Source organism: Ictidomys tridecemlineatus, chromosome 8, assembly GCF_052094955.1.
Source record: "Ictidomys tridecemlineatus isolate mIctTri1 chromosome 8, mIctTri1.hap1, whole genome shotgun sequence".
NCBI lineage: Eukaryota > Metazoa > Chordata > Mammalia > Rodentia > Sciuridae > Ictidomys > Ictidomys tridecemlineatus.
Genome location: NC_135484.1, coordinates 56645749 through 56665082, shown reverse-complemented (window position 1 = coordinate 56665082; position 19334 = coordinate 56645749). Strand labels below are relative to the sequence as shown.

Genomic DNA, 19334 nt, shown 5'->3' with positions numbered 1-19334 from the left:
TTTAGAGAACTATTTTTTATAACCATTTCAGGGCACTATACCTTTTTTAAGTTACCATATACTTAATGCTTAATAACGCAGAAAAATCCACTCACCATTTCAGGGGTGTGCCTTCATATTCAAACCATATCTCACTAATGTCTTCTTGTCTCATAACCTTCTGAAAGTGCTTTTTCACCTTGTCAGTTACCAACGTCAAATAACTTACTCTTGGCAAAAGCAACTGAAATGAAAATTTGTAAAACCATATTTACTTAATATGTATTTAAAAACAATAGTTTTTTAATATTAAGGAAAAACAGCTAGATTCTACGCTTTCCATTATTTTGAATATCTCACATAAAACCTACTGGTTTTTATGGAAAATTAAAGGCTAGGTTAAGATGTTTGATTATTTTTTATGGCATCATTACTTTTAAGTATAGCTTATCACATATATTCCTATAATTATGAATGCAAATCTATCTACAATCTTTCTGTAACACATAAAAATACAATGCAATTAGATATACTATTTAGGATATTTAATAGTTCTGTCAAATTTGACTTAAAAATTAAAATGATTCACCTTAATTAAACAATTCTGAAAAGATAATCAACTCAGTCCTAAAGTATGCTTTGACTTATCAACCAGGACTTCACAATAGCCTCTCATCCCAGCTATTCAGGAAGCTGAAGCAGGAGGATTGAAAGTTGAAGGCAAATCTGAGCAACTTAGCAAGAGTCTGTCTCAAAAAATAAAATGGGCTGAGGGTGTAGGACAGTGATAGATTACCCCTGGGTTTAATCCCTAGCACTGGAAAAAAATATTTCAGAAAGAATGTTGGAAAAAGCCTTAAATAGAATAGTTTTAAGAAAATCTGTTTTCCACCAGGAACAGGATGCAGGATCAAAACTGGTTATGATTTTTATTAAAAAAAAAAAAAACACAGATATAAAAAAAGGGGGGGAGAATGGCAAAAAAAAACACATGCTTTTCCTCTTTTGCAATAGACACTCTTAACTATTTCATGCTTTACTAATCTGCCTTCTTTTGCTGCTAAAATTGTGTTGTTACTCAGATGCTTTTAGGAGTCTGTGTCCCATCTTTCATAATGGCTACCAAGGTGATATCTTTTGATCAATACAAAAAGTAGAACTAATGGGTTGGCAAGTATATACAAAGAAATATTCCTATTGAAGCAATTGACATTTAATCCTTGAAACTCAAGATAGCAGGCTTTAATTAGGTAGGAGACCATGACAGTGTCCTAGGAAGTACAGTGTGCAGTAATGTAGGAAAGAGATAGTTGGTATGCTCTAGTACAGAATGGAAGGCATTGAATACTATAAATGTGCTGTTGGATAGTATTACAGATTCATCAAAATGAATCCTTTATAAAGAAATAACCAATGGTCTAGAGATATAGCTCGGTGGTACAGCACTTCTCTAGCATTCATGAGGCCCAGAGTTCAATCACCAGCATAGGGGTTGGAATGATGGATCAGTGAAGAAAAAAACAGAAAATAGTATATATAAGGAAAAACACTAGATATTTTTTAAAAGGAGTATTATCACTTCTATTTTACATAAATAACTTGCCAAAAGAATATGCTATTAAATAAATAGGAGACAAGATTCATTGGAGTCTTTGGAAATGACAGAATTAATACAGATGTGTTGTGGCAATCTCTCTCTCTCTCAAAAAAAAAATCAAAACAGCACAGTAAATTAGATTTATTTTAAAATAAGGAGTATAGTCAATTAGTCTAATAAGATTCCAGAACTATAGTAATAATGTATTCCACAGAAAATAATAATAACCCATTGAAGATGATAAGATGGAAGACATATTATGACTAAAGAGACTTTGCTGAGTGTTATATTATATTCCTAAGGTTCAAGGTTGCTCAAGAATTCACAAAGAATTCCAATAAGGAAAAAAGAGTAAGAAAGGGATTTTTGTTTGTTTTATTCAATGTTGCATTTCCACTGTACTAACTAGTACCTACAATAAGTATTTTCTAAAGGAATCAGAGTTACCAAAGGGCAAGTAGAACAAAGAACCAAAACTAATAATTAAAAACAATACCCATTTTTAGGGGAAAACTCATAGTAAAATAAAGTTGCAATCTTCTGATCCACATTGACCTGTGGGGATAATCTATAACTAACATAAATATCCACAGCAACACTAAGAAAGAACTCTTAAGAATGACTACCTATTATACACACAGATACAATTTATCTAGAAAATATTTACTTACAAAAAAGCAAAGAAAAAGAAAAGGAATTACATCATCCTGCCTTGGATCTCCAGACTCATAGTTGGGCTAGGAGTGTAGCTCAGTAGTAGAGATCTTGCCTGGCTTGCTCAAGGTCCTGGATTTGATCCCAAGCAACAATAACTTAAAAAAAGAAAAAAAAAATTCTCTCTTGTTTTGCTTAGGTGATGTTTCATTTGCTTATTTCAAGTTCCTTAATGTGGTAAAATACATCTACCATAAAACTTATTATCCTACAATTTTTAAGTGAATAATTCAGTAGCATAAAGTACATTGTGCAATCATCACATCCATTTCTAAAAACTTTGCTTTTCATTATTCCAAAAGGAAGTTGAGCATTACACAATAACTCCCCAATCCTCCTTCCCACAGTTCCTGGTAACTACTATGATTCTACTTTATTTCTCTTTGAATGTAACTACTCTAAGTATGTCATAAAAGTGGAATCATACAGTATTTCTTTTTTTTTTTTTGGTGGTGGTGGTTTATTTCACTTAGCACATCTTCGATGGTTTTTTAGGTTCTTCTAATTTGAAAAGGATTAATCACATCTGATGAAATTATTAACTACCATGGAATGTACTATGTCTTATTCCTCACTTAGCACTGGTATAAAATACTCAATGACTTTAACACTAATTCATTTTTGTCTATATAATTTAAAAGGAATAAATGCTTGTTTTATACAGTTGTATGGAATATTTATATATCTGGAAAGGGTAGTCAAGACTTTTGGGGGGGCAGAGGAATCAAATCCAGGGGCACATTACCATTAAGCTACATCCCTAGCTTCTACTGGTTTGTTGTTGTTTTTTAATTTTTTGAGACAGAGTCTCAAAAAAGACTAACCTTGAACTGGTGATCATCCTGCCTCAGCCTCCAATACATTAAGTTCTATTCTATTTAAACAATTTTCAGTTACCAAACTTAAGACTTATCGATGATAATAACAGAAGTAAAATATACCAAAATTCTATTCTACTCCAATGTGTATAAATATCACACTAAGCAATACAGAAAAGGCACTAGTGAGACAGAAAGTCCTTCTGGAGTATACAGGCTAAAAAAGGAAAACATACTAAATATAAAATTACAAGAGATGAATGCAATTAAGAAATAGAGAATGTCACGACAGCAAATAGCAAAGGACTTTAACCCAACTTAGGGACTCAGGAAGCTTGACAAGGAGCATATTTTAAGGCAAGAATAAAAGACAATTAGGAATGAAACAAAGGTAGATATGGATGCATGAGTGTGTATATGGGTAGAAGATACTTCTGCTCTTTGCAGATAAAGGACACTGAAAGACAAAAGGCATGGAGTGAATGCAGAAACAAAGATGGGCACATTCGAGTGTTTAAGAACTTGAATATAACAGAAATGTAGAGTTGGAACAGAATAGTATATTAGAATAAAGAGGCCAGATTATGGAGAACCTTGTAAACTATACTAAGGATCTGAGAGATGATATAAAGCCTTTAAGAGCTTTCAATGAATAACTTATAAGACAAGATCCGTGTTTTAAAAAGATCACTCCAACTGCAGCCTAGAAAATGAAGAAGGAAAGACTAAAGCAGGGAAACTGGTCACTGCTACACAATCCACCCATTTTAAGTGGTGCTTGAACTAAGCTATAGCTGTGAGGATGAAGAAAATCATAAGTTTGGAAGATACTAAGTCACTGACCAAACATAAGGGATATCAGAGAAGAACCATGAAAGGATGAATCCTTTCATGAAATCTCACCAGGTTTCTGGTAAGAATAATTAGATGAATGATAAGACTACTTGCCAAAATATGAAGGGAATCATGGCAGATGACTGGGTGCTCCAGGGATAAAGACTATGAGTTCAGTTTCAAACACACTTTGGGTTCCTTAAACATATCTAAGTATGTTGAGAGCCACAGCTGAAGGAGCCCCAGCAAACTTCCAGCTGCCAGCTGATTGGCTCCTCTGTGGTGATGCTCATTGGGCTGTTTCCCTGCCCTTTCAGACCACGGAGCTGCTCATTGGGGGACTTTTTTGGCTCCGCCCATGCGACCCAGCCAATCGGCCTCAAGAACAGGAGGAGGGAGGGAGGTTGAGAGGCTTGTGGGAAGCCGGTGGTGGCAGTTGGGCTCTGAGGGGTTTCCTGAGGAGCTCTGTGGTCTGGCGTGTGTTCTAAAAATAAAGTTCATTTCTGCTTGATAAGTGGCTCGTGAATTGTGGCCAGCCAGACTGCGGCATAATAAGGATCTCTCAACATTTTGTATACATAGGTCCAGAGGAGTTGTCCAGACATGGTAGTGCATTTATAATCCTAGTAAGTCAGGAAACCAGCCTCAGCAATTTAGCAAGACCCTCAGCAACTCAGTGAGACCCTGTCTCAAAACAAAAAGGACTGGGGATGTAGCTCAACAGGAAAATTCGCCTGGGTTGAATCCCCAGTATCCCCACACACAAAAAAAAATAAAAATAAAAGTAAAAAACAAAAATAGGTGGGGTATAAAAAATGCAAATGCTTGACAAAGACATAAAAATGAACAAGAGCTTTAAATGAGAAAAGTAGTGAAAAAAGAGAAGACAGAACCCTAATATGTATCAACATTAAGGAACAAGTAAAAAAACAAAGGCTAAAGAAAAACCAGGAACACTAAAGATCAAGAAAGACAGTTTCACAAGGTAGAGAAAATAGCTAACAACAATATCAAATACTACTCAAAGATAAACAAATATAAATTCAAAAAAACTCCATGTTGGGTAGAAAAAAATCATTATTGACTTTGATAAAAACGTTTTTGTTGCAATAGTATCAAAATGTGATTACAGTGAACTAAGTGGTAGGAAGGAGACAATGAGTATAAATAATCTTTTCAAGAAGCCTACCTGTAAAGGGACAGCAAGAAGTTGAGAGGAAGAGAGGGTCACAGACATTGTTATTTTAGGACAGGAAGAATTTATGCCAATATGAATACTGTGAGGAAACAAATGGATAAGAAGTTGGAAGTAAAAGGTGAAGAATGTGAGACACCTCAGTTTCCTGAGAAGGTAGGAGACAGCATCCTAGGAAAAAAGACCAGTGACATGGCTCAGTAGTAAGCACTTATGTAGTAGCAGGCATGAGGTCCTGGGTTCAATATTCCCAGCAGAGCCCAGGGGGTAGGGGTTTGGGGGTTGGAGGTGGGAGGCAACACAACAGACACAAAGAGAATGAGAAAAAAAGTTCACGTTAATGCAGACAGGTTTTGCACATTTAGTGGCTGAATAGAGGCCTATCATAGACAGTGAGATAACAAGTTAAATAAAAAGAATGACGTCACGGCTCAGAAAAATTGTCACAGTAGAAAAGAACAGGCACAGTTAACTACAGAAAGGTAAAAGGACTAATGGGCCAGGCATGGTGGCACACAGCTGCAATCCCAGAACCTTGGGAGGTTGAGGCAGAAGGATTGCAAGTTCAAGGATACCTGCACAATTCAGTGAGACCATGCCTCAAAAAATAAAAATATTAAATATTAAAGAATATAATCCCAATTGAGGGATTTGGCTTTTGTCAAATCCTAAACTAGGGATCCTCTTGCCTCAGGAGAAATAGAAAATATTTTTTAAAAAATCTAATAAAGGAACTTTTTTCTACAAATAAATTATAACCACATTTAGTTATAAGTTTTGCTAAAGACACAAAACTGTTGAGATTTCCAAAGTTAACATTACTTAAATGTATGTATGTCAGCAACAAGATTACCTACCTTTTTTAAAAACATCATTTCTAGTAAGAAAATTCAAAAAGAAGATTTCAACCAGAATCCCAGAGTCTGGGGAGGTTTTAAACATAAGTACCTGCCATTTACACATCCCATGACAGATGCTGAGGATGCAGAGAGGCATGTTCCTACACCCAAAAAGTAACAGATCAGTCTCCATAAGGAGTTTCTTCCAGCAATCTGAGTAGCTAGAGTAGGGTGAGGAGTAGTGCTGCCTCTCAGACAGGCAAGGGGATAAGCACAGGGCAAGCTTCATTCAAGTGAAACAGAAGAAAAACTGATCACCCCACATATATTTCCTCTTTTCCATATCTTCTCCTAGTAAAAAATAACAATATATGTACCTGAGACCCAAAAAGAAAAAAACCAGAGTAATTGAAATCTGCGTATTTGTGTCTCTTTATTAAATAGGTAGGATATTATCTCTAATTGACAGACACATAAGTTGTCTGTTACTATACAAAGACAAAAAAGAAAAAAGTTCACACTAAAATCAGAAGATACTTGAAATTCATGGGGGTTTTATTTGGTTGTTTTGTTGTTGTTGTTAAGATGGGGTATCCTCATGTTGCCTAGGCCACCCTTGAACTCATGACCCTCAAACCTCAGGTTCTTAAGTAATTAGGACTACCAGCACATACCATAGAATTTTGAGGTACAAGAAACACTACTACTAAGCTACATCCATCACCTGAGCTATGTTCCCAACCCTTTAAAAACAATTTTTTTAAAAAACAAATTTAAGACAGGTCTTGCTAAATTGCTCAGGCTGGCATCAAACCTGGGATCCCCTTGCCTCAGCCTCCCAAGTCATTGAGCTTACAGGTATGCATCACCATACCCAGTATAAAACTCATTTTTAAAACAAGTAATCCATTAACCCAAATCTACAAGTCTGTATGTGACAACTGATATTCCATATATATATTTTGCAGAAAGGATGATGGAGATTGAACCAAGGCTTCATGCATGCCGAATACACACCTTCTGTTTTGCTACATTATAACCCCCAATATATTATTAAATAAGTATCATATGTTAGCTTAACATATATTAGCTTAGCGAACATATAACACAAAGAATCCAATCTGAACCTATTATTTCAAAATAGTTTCCTACTAAAAATAGCATAGTTTATGATCCCACTATGATATAGATAGATACACATATATATATGAGAGAAAAAAGACTATGTATATGATGCTAGGAATTGAACCACTGAGCTACACTCCTAATATGATTCCACTGTCATAAGTCACAAACAAAAGAAAGTCAAGAAGGCATCACATTGTATCAACAATGGTTTTATACTCTGGGTGACAGAATTAAAAGTGATTTTGTATTTCATTCTTTTTGCTTATCTTTGTTTTCTAACTTTTTTTGCAAAATATGGTTTAGTTTTATATAAAATGTTAGATGACAGCCTCCAGGTTCTTAAAACTTTATTTACAAAAATGAACAAAGTTAACTATTCCATTTGCCACCGTCAACATACTTACATAGTATGGTTCTGCTTCCCTTTCAGTTATCTCATCTTGATACAGAGTGAAGCAAGTGGGAATTCGTCCAAACCACACATCTCGGAGCACATCTTTGTCATCTGTCATTCTTCCAGTGGTTAAAGCAGTACATATAGGCTAAATTCTTTATTCAACCAAAGCCAAACTGAAATTAAAATGAATAGCATTAGTCAGATCCTTGGGAGAATACATGAACGTGCTACAAAAAAAATAGAAAAAACGCATGCCCCAAAAAATATTCATGCCAAAAAAAAAAAAAAAAAAACCCTGCATGACTGAGCTGGACACAGTGGCACAAGCCTATAATCCCAGCAACTCAGGAGGCTAGTACAGGAGGCTGAGGCAGAAGGGTTGCTCAAGTCTAGGAGTTTGGGATCAGCCTGAGCAACATGACAAGAGTCCATCTCCTTTCCATAAACTTTTTTTTAAAGTGAGGTCAGCATTCTTTAGAATGAATGTAAACAATAAGTACAATAAATTCTAAATGAGTGGTATTGTTTATTTAAAAGATTCACACAGGGGCTGGGGCTGTAGCTCAGTGGTAAAGTGATGCACTACATAAAAATAAATATACTGTATGTTCATCTACAACTAAATAAATATTAAAAAAAAAAATAAAGATTCACAGAAGTAACCAATTCAAAACTCATGTGAGCTGGGCATGGTGGCAAACACTTGTAATCCTAGTGGCTCAGAGGCTAATGCAGGAAGATTCTGAGTTCAAAGTCAGTCTCAGCAAGAATAGGTGCTAAGCAACTCATTGAGACCCTGTCTCTAAATAAAATACAAAACAGGAGTGGGGATGTGGCTCAGTGGTTGAGTGTTCCTGGGTTCAATTTTTTTCCCCCAAGGAAAAAGAAATCACATGCAAGTATGTTCATTATATATTCCAATAATGAACCAGAGTCAACATGAAAGTTATACTAACATCATCATTTCAAGCCCAGAAAGTCTTATTGTTTACCTAAAGAGGACTTTTCACCTATGCCCTATGATTCCTGATAACCAACTCCATAGGCTCATTCTCACAATTACACCTGCCCTATGCAATATATTTAACCTCTCCTACTCCAGATACTATCATTCTATCATTCTTCCTGAAAAAAATACTTCCTCATCTTGGAAAAAAATCTGCATATAAACTTATTCCCCATTCTAAATTTCATCTGACCCCCTTTCTGGTCCCACAACTATCTCCAGTTTTATTTACTATACTTCCTTTTATAAGCTCTCTAGCAAAAGTAGCCCCCTAAACATCTTGCTCTGTGTCCTACCATTTCCCTAGCCTAGTATGCTCACCTATTCAAATCCTATCCTCACCAAACTCACAATCCTCTGCCCCAGTGAAATAGTAATTAGTTCTATTCTGAGCTCATAATACTTCCTATACCACAAATATAGCATTAAACCTGGAAATATCCTAGTATGGTAGAAGGGAATGATTTGCGATCTCTGTAATATCCTAGTGTCCATCAGTGGTAATATTCCACAATTAACCAACACCATAATACACTGCATAAATAAACACTGAAATAATACAGTTGATAATAAACACTTAGAATAACTCAATAGGTGGCACCTGGATACCAATATTCAATATACTCATTCAAATAAAATTTCCTATCTTCCTCTCATCTTTCATAGACAATTCACAATTTATCATAATGTATCCTGTGAAAAACTTCTAAATAAATATATGCAATCCCAGCACTGCAAAAAAAAATGATATATGAACAAATATCAATTAATATTAATACTATGCTATTCAAGACCAATGCCAACTGTGTTAAGACAACCACAAGTTAATTAGTTAGAAAAGTTGGGGGTCAGTTGAATGCAATATCACCTACAGACAAATAACTAAAAAAGACAGAAAAAAAACCTGCCCAAAATAAAAATTCCAGGTAACAGTTATATCAAGTAAGAACTCTGGTACTTAAAATGATTCTGCCCTGGTATGGTGGGGCACACCTGTAATCCCAGTAACTTGGGAGGCAGAGGCAGAAGGATTACAAATTTAAGGTCAGCTTCAGAAACTTAGCAAGACCCTGTCTCAGAATAAAAAATAAAAAGGACTCAGGATGTAGCTCCACAGTAAAGCTCCCTTGAATTCAACCCCCCAGTACCAAAAAAAATTTTAAATCCAGTATTCTTTTCAGCATATCAGTACTTTAACTATTACTAAAATATGTCCACAAGTACCTATTTTAAGCAAATGATACATATATGTAAATTTCATGTAGTTCAACAGTGATCAGTTTTAAATTCAAATATTGAATTTCCATAATCAGAAATTTTCCAATTTTACAAATCACACAAAAATAATTTACTGAATATAGGAAAAACCTCACTACTACCTGACTACATTAATAATTTACTCTTTTAAAAGAAATTTACAAGTGGTAGGAATTAATGAAATCTAGGTTATGGCAAATAAGTAAATCTAAAATTGAATTAGATAAAAGGAAGTAAACAGTGGTTTCCACAACCATGATAACAGCCAAAAAACAGCTACAACTGATATTCCCCGCCTGTTCACAAGGAGAACAACAATATAAGGCAACATTTCTTTACTAAAAGACTGAATTTTAATTTTTGTTTTTCTTTTGTGTTTTGCAATGCTGGAGATTGAACCCAGGGCCTTGTGCATGATAGGCAAGCACTATACACTGAACTATATTCCCTACTCAATTTAATTACAATTTTAAAGATCAAAAGTCATTATCAATAATGTGATGCTCTTTTCTTCTAAAAAACAGGTAGAAAATATAATTTAAGACAACTCAAACTTAGAGGGAATGATAACTTAAGTAAAGGCATCTCTTCAGGTTCTTTCTTTTTCATCAGGCACTGGCCTTCTCAAGAAATAATAACCTGATTCCAGGACACCATTTGAGCCATAACCAAAATATTATTCATGTCAATATGGCTTCCTTCTCTCCAGTCTAGGGTGCCTGAACACTTAACAATTCTGTTGTTTCTTTTCATGTCATTCTCATCTATGACTCTTTCATTTGTCAGAACAGTAAAAAGAAATGACAATGTTTTCTTCTGTTTCTGAGAGTCTCTCTCCAAAAATTACAAGAAAGGGAGAAAATCTCAACAGACTTGTGATTTAGTCTTATGTTCCAACAGTTTACCAAAGTTCTATAGTTGGGTTTTAGATACAAAAATACAGAGAAAAATAAAATTGGAAATGTATTTCCCACATACCATTATTTGTTACATATATATTTCTTTTTTTTTTTTTAAGAGAGAGTGAGAGAGGAGAGTGAGAGAGAGAAAGAGAGAATTTTTAATATTTATTTTTTTTAGTTCTCGGCGGACACAACATCTTTGTTGGTATGTGGTGCTGAGGATCGAACCTGGGCCGCACGCATGCCAGGCGAGCGCGCTCCCGCTTGAGCCACATCCCCCGCCCACATATTTCATATATTTCTTATATGACCTCAAGGGTAAATATGAACCAAGACAGCTTAAAGTGTAATGTGGTAGACATGATACAAATTTGCAAAACAAACTCAGCAAACAAGGCTACTTACTGCCTCAAAATATGCAGACTCAAATCTATAAAACCTTAATCTTTCAATATTAATACATGATCATCTACAATGAATAAGAAAGTATGTCTCTAGGCTAGTTAACTAAAAATGTACAAAAAATTTGATGATAAATGAAAAAAATTAGAGGATGAGCTCAACAATCTTTTTGTAACCAGAAGCAGAAAAACAAAATTTCCCTCTGAATAACCACTATAGTTTAGGGACTGAAAATGAAAAATGGGACATCAGAAAGCCTGGATTCAAAACCTAGCTCTGTGTTATGGTTTGGACATGAGATGTCCCCTAAAAGCTCTTGTTAATGCAGAAATATTAAGAGTTAAATGATTAGATTATGAGAGCTGTGACCCAATTCTAATCCTAGTTTGAATGGACTAAGTGAAAACTGTAGGCAGATGCAGCGGGCTAGAGGAGTGGCCACTGGGAGGATGCTCAGGAAAGGTGCATCTTCTCTTTGGTTCTCCCCCCCACTCTCTGTTTCCTGACCCTCCTGCCCCTACTCTCACTCCCATGAGCTGAGCAGCTTTCCTCTGCTGGGCCCTTCTGCCATGATGTGGTACCTCTTCCCGGGCCCAGAGCAATGAAGTCGGCTCTGAAACCATGAGCCCCAAATAAACTTTTCCTCATCTAAGTTATTCTTCTCAGGTATTTTGGATACAGCAACACAAAAGCTGACTAAAACATCCTACCATTTATAATGTGACCTCAAGTAAGTCACTTCTATTTTTTTCAACCTGTAATATGGAAAACAGCATTTACCACATTAGATAAGGACTACATTACACACACACACACATACATACATACACACACACACAGACACACAATTAAAGTCTAAAATATTTAAAGACTTTAAGAGGCAGTGGGATATATTTCAGTGATACAGGGTCTGGTGCTTCCACACCTGAGGCCCTGGGTTCAATTCTAGAACTGGGGGGGAAAAAAAAAAAAAAAATATATATATATATATATATATATATACACACATAAATATAAAATATATATATACACACACACATATATATATATAAAATATAAAAATATATAAGATTTTAACAACTAAGAATAATCAAAAGCATTATATAACAAACAGGAATTAGAAAGGAAAGCTAGCCCAGCATGGTTGCACATACCTATAATCCCAAGGCCTTGGGAGACTGAGGCAGGAGCATTTCAAGTTTGTGGCCAGTCTCTCAAGAAGCAAGACCCTCGTCAACTAAGCAAAACCTTGTCTCAAAATAAAAATAAAAAGGACTGGGGTCAATCCCCAGTACCAAAAAAGAAAGGAGGAAAAGAAAAGCTATAGCTAATAATTATGCATTGAACGCTGCTAATAGCCTTCAGGATAAAGCCAATAAATGATTGATATACACAGCTTTATGGCATATGCTGGGGAATATGAAATAACAACAGCTTTTTAAAACTTCAGTCTTTGCTCAGAAGGTATTATAAATTTCCAAATCTAGCCAACATACCAAGCATTTTCATGTCCTTTCCATACCTTGTCCACAATGATATTCCCTTTACCCTACAGCAGACTTCCTACTTTGTCTTCTAACTTAGACATCCTTTAGGACCAGCTCAAAATAACCTTCCTTCTATGCATGTCTCAGGTAAAATTCTCCTTTTCTTCACTGAATCTTTACTTTTTCTCTATTTTAGCAGTTATAAGTTTATATTAAAGGTTATTTATTTTATATGTCTCCTCCAATAGACAGTAATGCATTTCCTTAGTGAAAAGGATCATATTTCACTCATTTATCCTTGATACTTAGAGTAGTATCTCTACTATAATATGTGCCCAAAAACATATACTAAATTTGAATGTTAGAAAGTGAATGTTACAGAACCAACCAGAACCATCCCCACAAATGATGTAAGCAAGTCAGATAAATGATAATAAAAGTCAGGTAATCGATTGTAAACATTCCCATTTCACAAATGATGAATTTGAGAGGGAGAGTTAAATTATTTTTCTGAAACTTTGTGGCTAATAAATGGCAATCAGCCAAGTATGGTAGCACATGCCTGCAATCCTATCTACTTAGGAGGCTGAGGCAAGAAGATCCCAAGTTCAAAGCCAATCTGGATAAAATAAAACACAGCTCAGGGTTGGGGTTGGGGTTCAGTGGTAGAGCACTCGCCTGGCACATGTGAGGCCCTAGGTTCAATCTTCAGCACCATATAAAAAGATAAATAAATAAAGGTATTGTGTACATCTATAACTATATATATACATATATATATACACACATATATATACATATGTGTGTGTGTGTGTGTGTATATATATATATATATATATATATATATATATATAAACATAGTTCAGTGGTAGAGTGCTTGCCTAACACACACTTGGCTTTGGGTTTAATTCCAAACACTGATTAATAATGAAATAAATAAATGAGAGAGCCAAAACTGGCAGCAAGACCCAAATTTCCTAATCTCATATTTTCCTTCATACCCTCATTGCCAACATTCCTTCCAACCCTAAAACATCCATATGTCTATGGTATAATTAAATGTTACTTTTTGAAAGCTTTCATAATGAAGAAGGGGAGTTAAATGCTTATGTATCCTGTAGTGGTCAAAGAACTTTATAAAGTATATAGAACTTAAAAGAATATGAACAGAAAGGAAGACAAATTCAGATGCTGTTCAACTTATGATGGGGACACACATTCCCCATACACACATCATAAATTAGATTTATCTTAAGTTGGTTGTAACATCTAACATACTACAAATCACAGTATAGCAAAACAGTATACTGCTGAATATAGGTTGTCTACCCTAGTGATCCTATAGCTGACTGGGAGCTAGAGCTTACAGCCAGGCATAACAAGGCAGGATACCACATCGGGTAACAGAAAAGAAAAAAAAAAAAAAATCGACAACATTCACACTTCCAAGAACAGTTTCTAGTGAAACACCATCATAAAGCTGAAAAGTCCTTAGCTGAAACATATTAAGTAGAAAATTGTTGTCTGTATTTTAAGCAGGGCAAAATAGCATCAATAAAGACAGGAAATAGGAAAAAGCAATACACATGGCAACTTTTTATGAAATTTTTTTGTCAGAAAGAATAGTAGATAATAAAAGTTGACACTAGTGTTTACATATCACATATGATCTTAGGCAAGTCACTTCCCTACTCTCCATTTCCTTTATCAATGAAATGTAATTGACAATACCCAAGTTACAAAGTTCTAAGAAAAAAATCTACAAGGTGGCTGATATAGTAATGAACATAGAGTAAGTGCTAAGAAATGCAAACTATTATTATTCCTTGAGACTACATCATGAAGCACACCACATGGAAGATTATGAAGATCTCAATTTCATCCTCCAGGCCATAGAGCCTGCAAGATTTGATAATGATGAAGTAAAAGTGATTATCTACTAACAGTGCTCAGTAGAGCTTCAAGTTAGTGGCTAGCCAACAACTAAGGCATAAAGAGTGTTTAACCTAGAATGGTGAGTGAATTGGTGATCTTTTCAAGGAAGAATTAATTATTGGTGAAAAATGATTGAGAGAAAAAGGACAAAGAGAACATTTAAATGCTGACACAGCAAATTAGCAAAGGGGCTTTGATATCAGACTAACATGTGTTTAAACCTTGACTTCCACCTTCCAGTTTTATGTCCTCAAACAACAAACCCACCCTCCCTAAAACTCATATGTAAAATGAAGTCAATTCTAATTTCCACAGGGCCTAGGTGTTTAGTTTATTGTAACCATTCAATAAATGATGTACTTTTATACAAACGGTTTCCCACTCAAATGGTGCATCCAACCACTATGTACATGGTTTCCTCAAGTTTCTATGGCCTCTATGCTGGAACATTCTTCCCCTCTTCTTTTGGCCAACTCTTTAATCCCCTTCTGAACAACTTCATCAAACTTTTAAGAGTCAGCTTAATATCTGCAACTAGGAAAGGCTTCCCTTGAGCATTCACTGGTCTCATTATTTCATTAATAGTATGTACTACCAAGCACACCAATATTTGTTTATCCTATCTATCTCTTACCCCATAACAGGTTTTGCAATTTTTGCTAAAGGACAGGGAAAAAGACATAAATTTAGGTAAACTCTCTCTAAATCAGGACACACTTTAAATTATGCAAATTTCAAAAATAAATTTCACAAATTTCTTTATTTGAGAAAGTTTTCCCTCTATACCCTACCATTATCACCATTCATTCAACTCAGAAGGCATAAAAATCCCAACCAATGATGCAAACTACTAGAAATAAAATTCTTGAGGGGACAGAGCTGTTTGACTGCCTATGTATACATCTAGTTCAGGGCTTGGGAATGAGTAAGTGCCAATAGATATATGTTTACCAATTAGTCATCTGACAAATGGAACAGTAAGATAAAATGCAATTAATACTGCAGCATTTATCTATTATTTACTTATTTATTTATACCAGGGATTGAACTCTAGCACTGAACTACATCCCTAATCCCTTTTACTTTATATTTTGAGGCAGGGTCTCACTAAACTGCTGAAGCTGGCCTCAAATTTTAGATCCTCCCATCTCAGCCTCCTAAGTGGCTGGGATTACAGGAGCAGGCCACCACACTCAGCTTACCGGGAGCTATTTTTGCTGATAAAGTCCCCAAATACCTTGAAATTACTTTAAACATCAAATGCTGGCTATCTTAAGTTTTTAAAACAACTAAAACTGATAGTCTGTGCTGGATCCCATACTAAGCAGAGTGCAGTAGCACAGGTATGTAAATGCAGCAACTCAAGGCTGAGGCAGGAGGACCCAAGTTCAAAGCCAATCTCAGCAACTTAGTGAGATCCTGTCTCAAAATAAAATGAAATAAAAGGAGTTGAACGTATAGTATAGTTCAGTGGGTAAGCACCTCTAGATTTGATCTCCATTATCATCAAAAAATAAATAAATTTACAAACACTAACCTCAAACATGAATCCTGAGTACTGCCTAGTGTTCCTCCATTTCCCCAGTCTTTTTTTTTTTTTTTTGGTGGCAGTGGTACTGGGGATTGAACCCAGGGGCACTCTACCACTGAGCTATATCCCCTGCCCATTTCATTTATTTTGAGACAGGGTCTCACTAAGTTGCCTTGGCTGACCTCAAACTTGAAATCCTCTGACTCAGCCTCCCAAGTCTCTAGGATTACAGGTATATAGACATCAGAGCCCCTGACTCTCCTACATCTCTACTCCATACTTCCTCCTCCCTCAAATTTCCAAATCTCTTGCCTCATTCTCTCTCAGTTAATTACCTTGGTTTCTATTTCCTTTTATCCTGTACTGTGGATCAGTGATTCTGAGTAATTTTATTTAAAGGCCTCATTCTGGGTGGGGGATTTTGTAAACCTCTTCCAAATGTTGGAAATGCTCCAGGGTTCAGTCCTAGAACCACTCTCTTAGAGATCTTTCTCCTAGCCTTACAGTCCATTTATAAACCTTTAGTTCTCATTTTTGTTCTGAATCTGTTTCACACATATACTCTACTCTACACTGACATTTCCTATGTTCAAAACTGAAAATGGGAGCCAGGCATGGTGGCGCACAACTGTAATCCCAGTGGCTGTCCTTAGCAATGGTAAGACACTAAGCAACTCAGTGAGACCCTATATCTAAATAAAATACACAAATAGGGCTGGGGATGTGACTCAGGGGTTGAGTGCCCCTGAGTTCAATCCCTGGTACCCCCCCCAAAAAAAATGAAAATGATTTCAGACCTTTGTCCCTCCTTTCCCCCATTAATCTATGGTCTTCCCATTTCACTATGTGGTACTTGTATAGTTGCTCAGGCCACAAATCTTTGTGTTACCTTAGTCATTATTTCATATCTGACAGCTCTAGCTTAGAAATAAGTCAGAATCTGGTCATTTCCAACCTCCTCTACTATTACCACCCTGATCCAAGTCACCTTGGCATTTAATCTGGATAAATGCAATGGCCTAAGAACAGCTTTCGTTATTTCTGACTTGCTGCATACAAGCAACACAGCAATCAGGCCCTTTTAAACAAAAGGCCCTTTTAAACAAAAGGTAGGTCAATTTTCTCCTTACTCAAACCCATCTGATGGAAAGCAAAAATTATCTCATTCAAACACTGAAGTTCTTGCTGGGAGTGGTGACACAAAACTGTGATTCCAGTGGCTGGGAAGGCAGAGACAAAAGAACTGCAAGTTCAAAATCCGCCTCAACAAAAAAATAGACTGGGCATGTGGCTCAGTGTTGAAGCACCTCAGAGTTCCAACCCTGGTATCAAAAAAATAAAGAATTTCAGTTCTCAAACATTGAAGTTCTTACACAGTCCCACAGGCCCTATATAATCTTGCCTCACCTACCTGTGTATCTACTATTCCTTCCCCCTTACTCATTCTTTTCCAGCCAAACCATTTGGTATGCTCCAGCTTCAGGACTCTGTGGTAGCTCTGATGACTTTTCCACATGACATCTCTATCACTTTTTGGTTTTCCCATAAATATCCTATCTATGGCCACCACTGGGACCTACCCATATCACTAGCTTACCCACTTTCTTTCATTGATTTATCTTTTCTCTAGGACTTCCCACAACCTGACACATACTTTAATTTTGTATCAACATCTTTCCCAAAGTGAATTTCACAATGGCAGGGATTCTTACTGTTTTGTTTACTGTTTCATCCAGAGCCTGGCCTATACCAAGTACTCTGTATTTGTGAAATAAATCAAACCCCAACTTGATATGTGTGTACACTGTTCTAAAAGCCCACATCCACCCAGGGCATGGTGGTACACCTGTGATCCCAAATTCAAGGCCAGCCTGGGCAACTTAAGAGATTTGTTTCAAAATATATATAGGACTGGAGACACAGCCCAGTGGCAAAGAGCAAAGACCCTGGGCTCAATCCTCAGTACAGCGAATAACTAAAACCCCATATCCATACCGTCCCATTTTTCTCTTTTCCCCCAGTTTTAACTAGCATATCTTCAGAGAGCAAAGCATACATCTAAATTCGTTGTAAAATTCTAAAATTCCTCTCAACTGCCACAGTCTAACATCCTTATTTTTAAATCCATAATTCAAACAACAACCCTGCTAGAAACTCTCAAATAATTCAGTTCAGATTCACGGACTCAATCTCAAGGCTCGGATTTATCAGGTGAATTCTGGAAGGTCTTGGAAGTTCATCTGTTTTTTTCATAAGTCTCTGGGTTCTGAAGACATGCTATGCTTCCTCACCCCTCAGAAAAATCTAGAACCAATACAGTTTCCGAGGTTCCTCAAGTTCAGGTATGATTTGAAAACAAGTAAAGTATAACTAAAGTATGCCAAAGTACTTTACCAACAGAAAATTGCCTATTACTAAAATTAGGTTTATGGAATGCCAATGAAAAGATAAATTGCCTGCAGGAAATACCTAGTTCGGACAGAATCCAACGATCCTGTGAATTATGGTTTAGAGTGCTCCACGAAAAATACAGGTCCTGAACAAAACTCTTGAGCCTGCGATCCGAGCCTAAGCTTCCTACCTTAGTAAAGAACAGACATAACTCCTGAACAGGGACCGCACAGGCCGGCCTAAGGGCACCGGGAGCGGTGCCTCGCCAACCCCACCTCTGCCGGGAGGAACACCTTCACCCGCCATCGCCGCCCAGGAGCACTCCTCTCGCCAGACACTCACCCCTTCTTACCTCATCCACCGGCCCCCGTCCCAAACCTCCTCCCCCAGGCATTCCCTCACCATGGGACATACACACATTCCCTACCCGAAGCGCCGGCTTTTCTCCGGCTTGCCGCACCGGTAAGGACGCTCGGCACCGGGCTCTGCCTGCCTGACACACTGTCCTGCAGATACGCGGGAGCAAAGAGTCCTGAGAGCCCGCGCAGCCGCAGAAAGCACGTCGCGAAGGTCGGAGCCGAGCCCAGCTGTACTTCCGCCCTCCCGAATCCAGCTAACACAACCGGCAGCGCGGGGGAGCCCTGGAAGCCCACCGCAAGTCCAGTCACCCTCGGCGCCTGGAGATGACGTCACTGGACCCCACGTGGCCCGCACCCCGCCCTCTGGATTCGACCCAACCCGCGAAGAGGCGGAGCTGCTCTTGAGCATGCGCAGAGCTAGAGATGCGTCGTCTTGGGACAGAGTTCACTGGATTCTCCTTGTATCTGGAGTCTGGCGCTGAAACGTAGTTCTGGTTGTTTGAGGAGGTTAATGTAACAGTTCCATAAAAGCAAAATTTGCCATCCTAAAGCTTGATCACAAC

General features: G+C 37.0%; 1 protein-coding gene across 5 annotated transcripts in view; it reads right to left on the bottom strand.

The window, feature by feature from the left end:
* Positions 1-19106, bottom strand: part of Atg5 (autophagy related 5) — a 125674-nt gene extending 106568 nt beyond the window's left edge. The window contains exons 1-3 of one of the 5 annotated variants that reach the window (XM_078019549.1): positions 18840-19106; positions 7509-7674; positions 96-223 (exon numbers count right to left, since the gene is read on the bottom strand). In XM_078019549.1, the coding sequence (XP_077875675.1) occupies positions 96-223; positions 7509-7616 (236 nt within the window). In that variant the 5' untranslated portion in view covers positions 7617-7674; positions 18840-19106. Of the gene's footprint in view, positions 1-95; positions 224-2247; positions 2389-7508; positions 7675-18839 lie in introns of those variants that run through there. The other 4 variants (XM_005330133.5, XM_013360722.4, XM_040283159.2 and 1 more) reach the window with 4 other exon arrangements.
* Between the last annotated feature and the right edge of the window lie 228 nt (positions 19107-19334).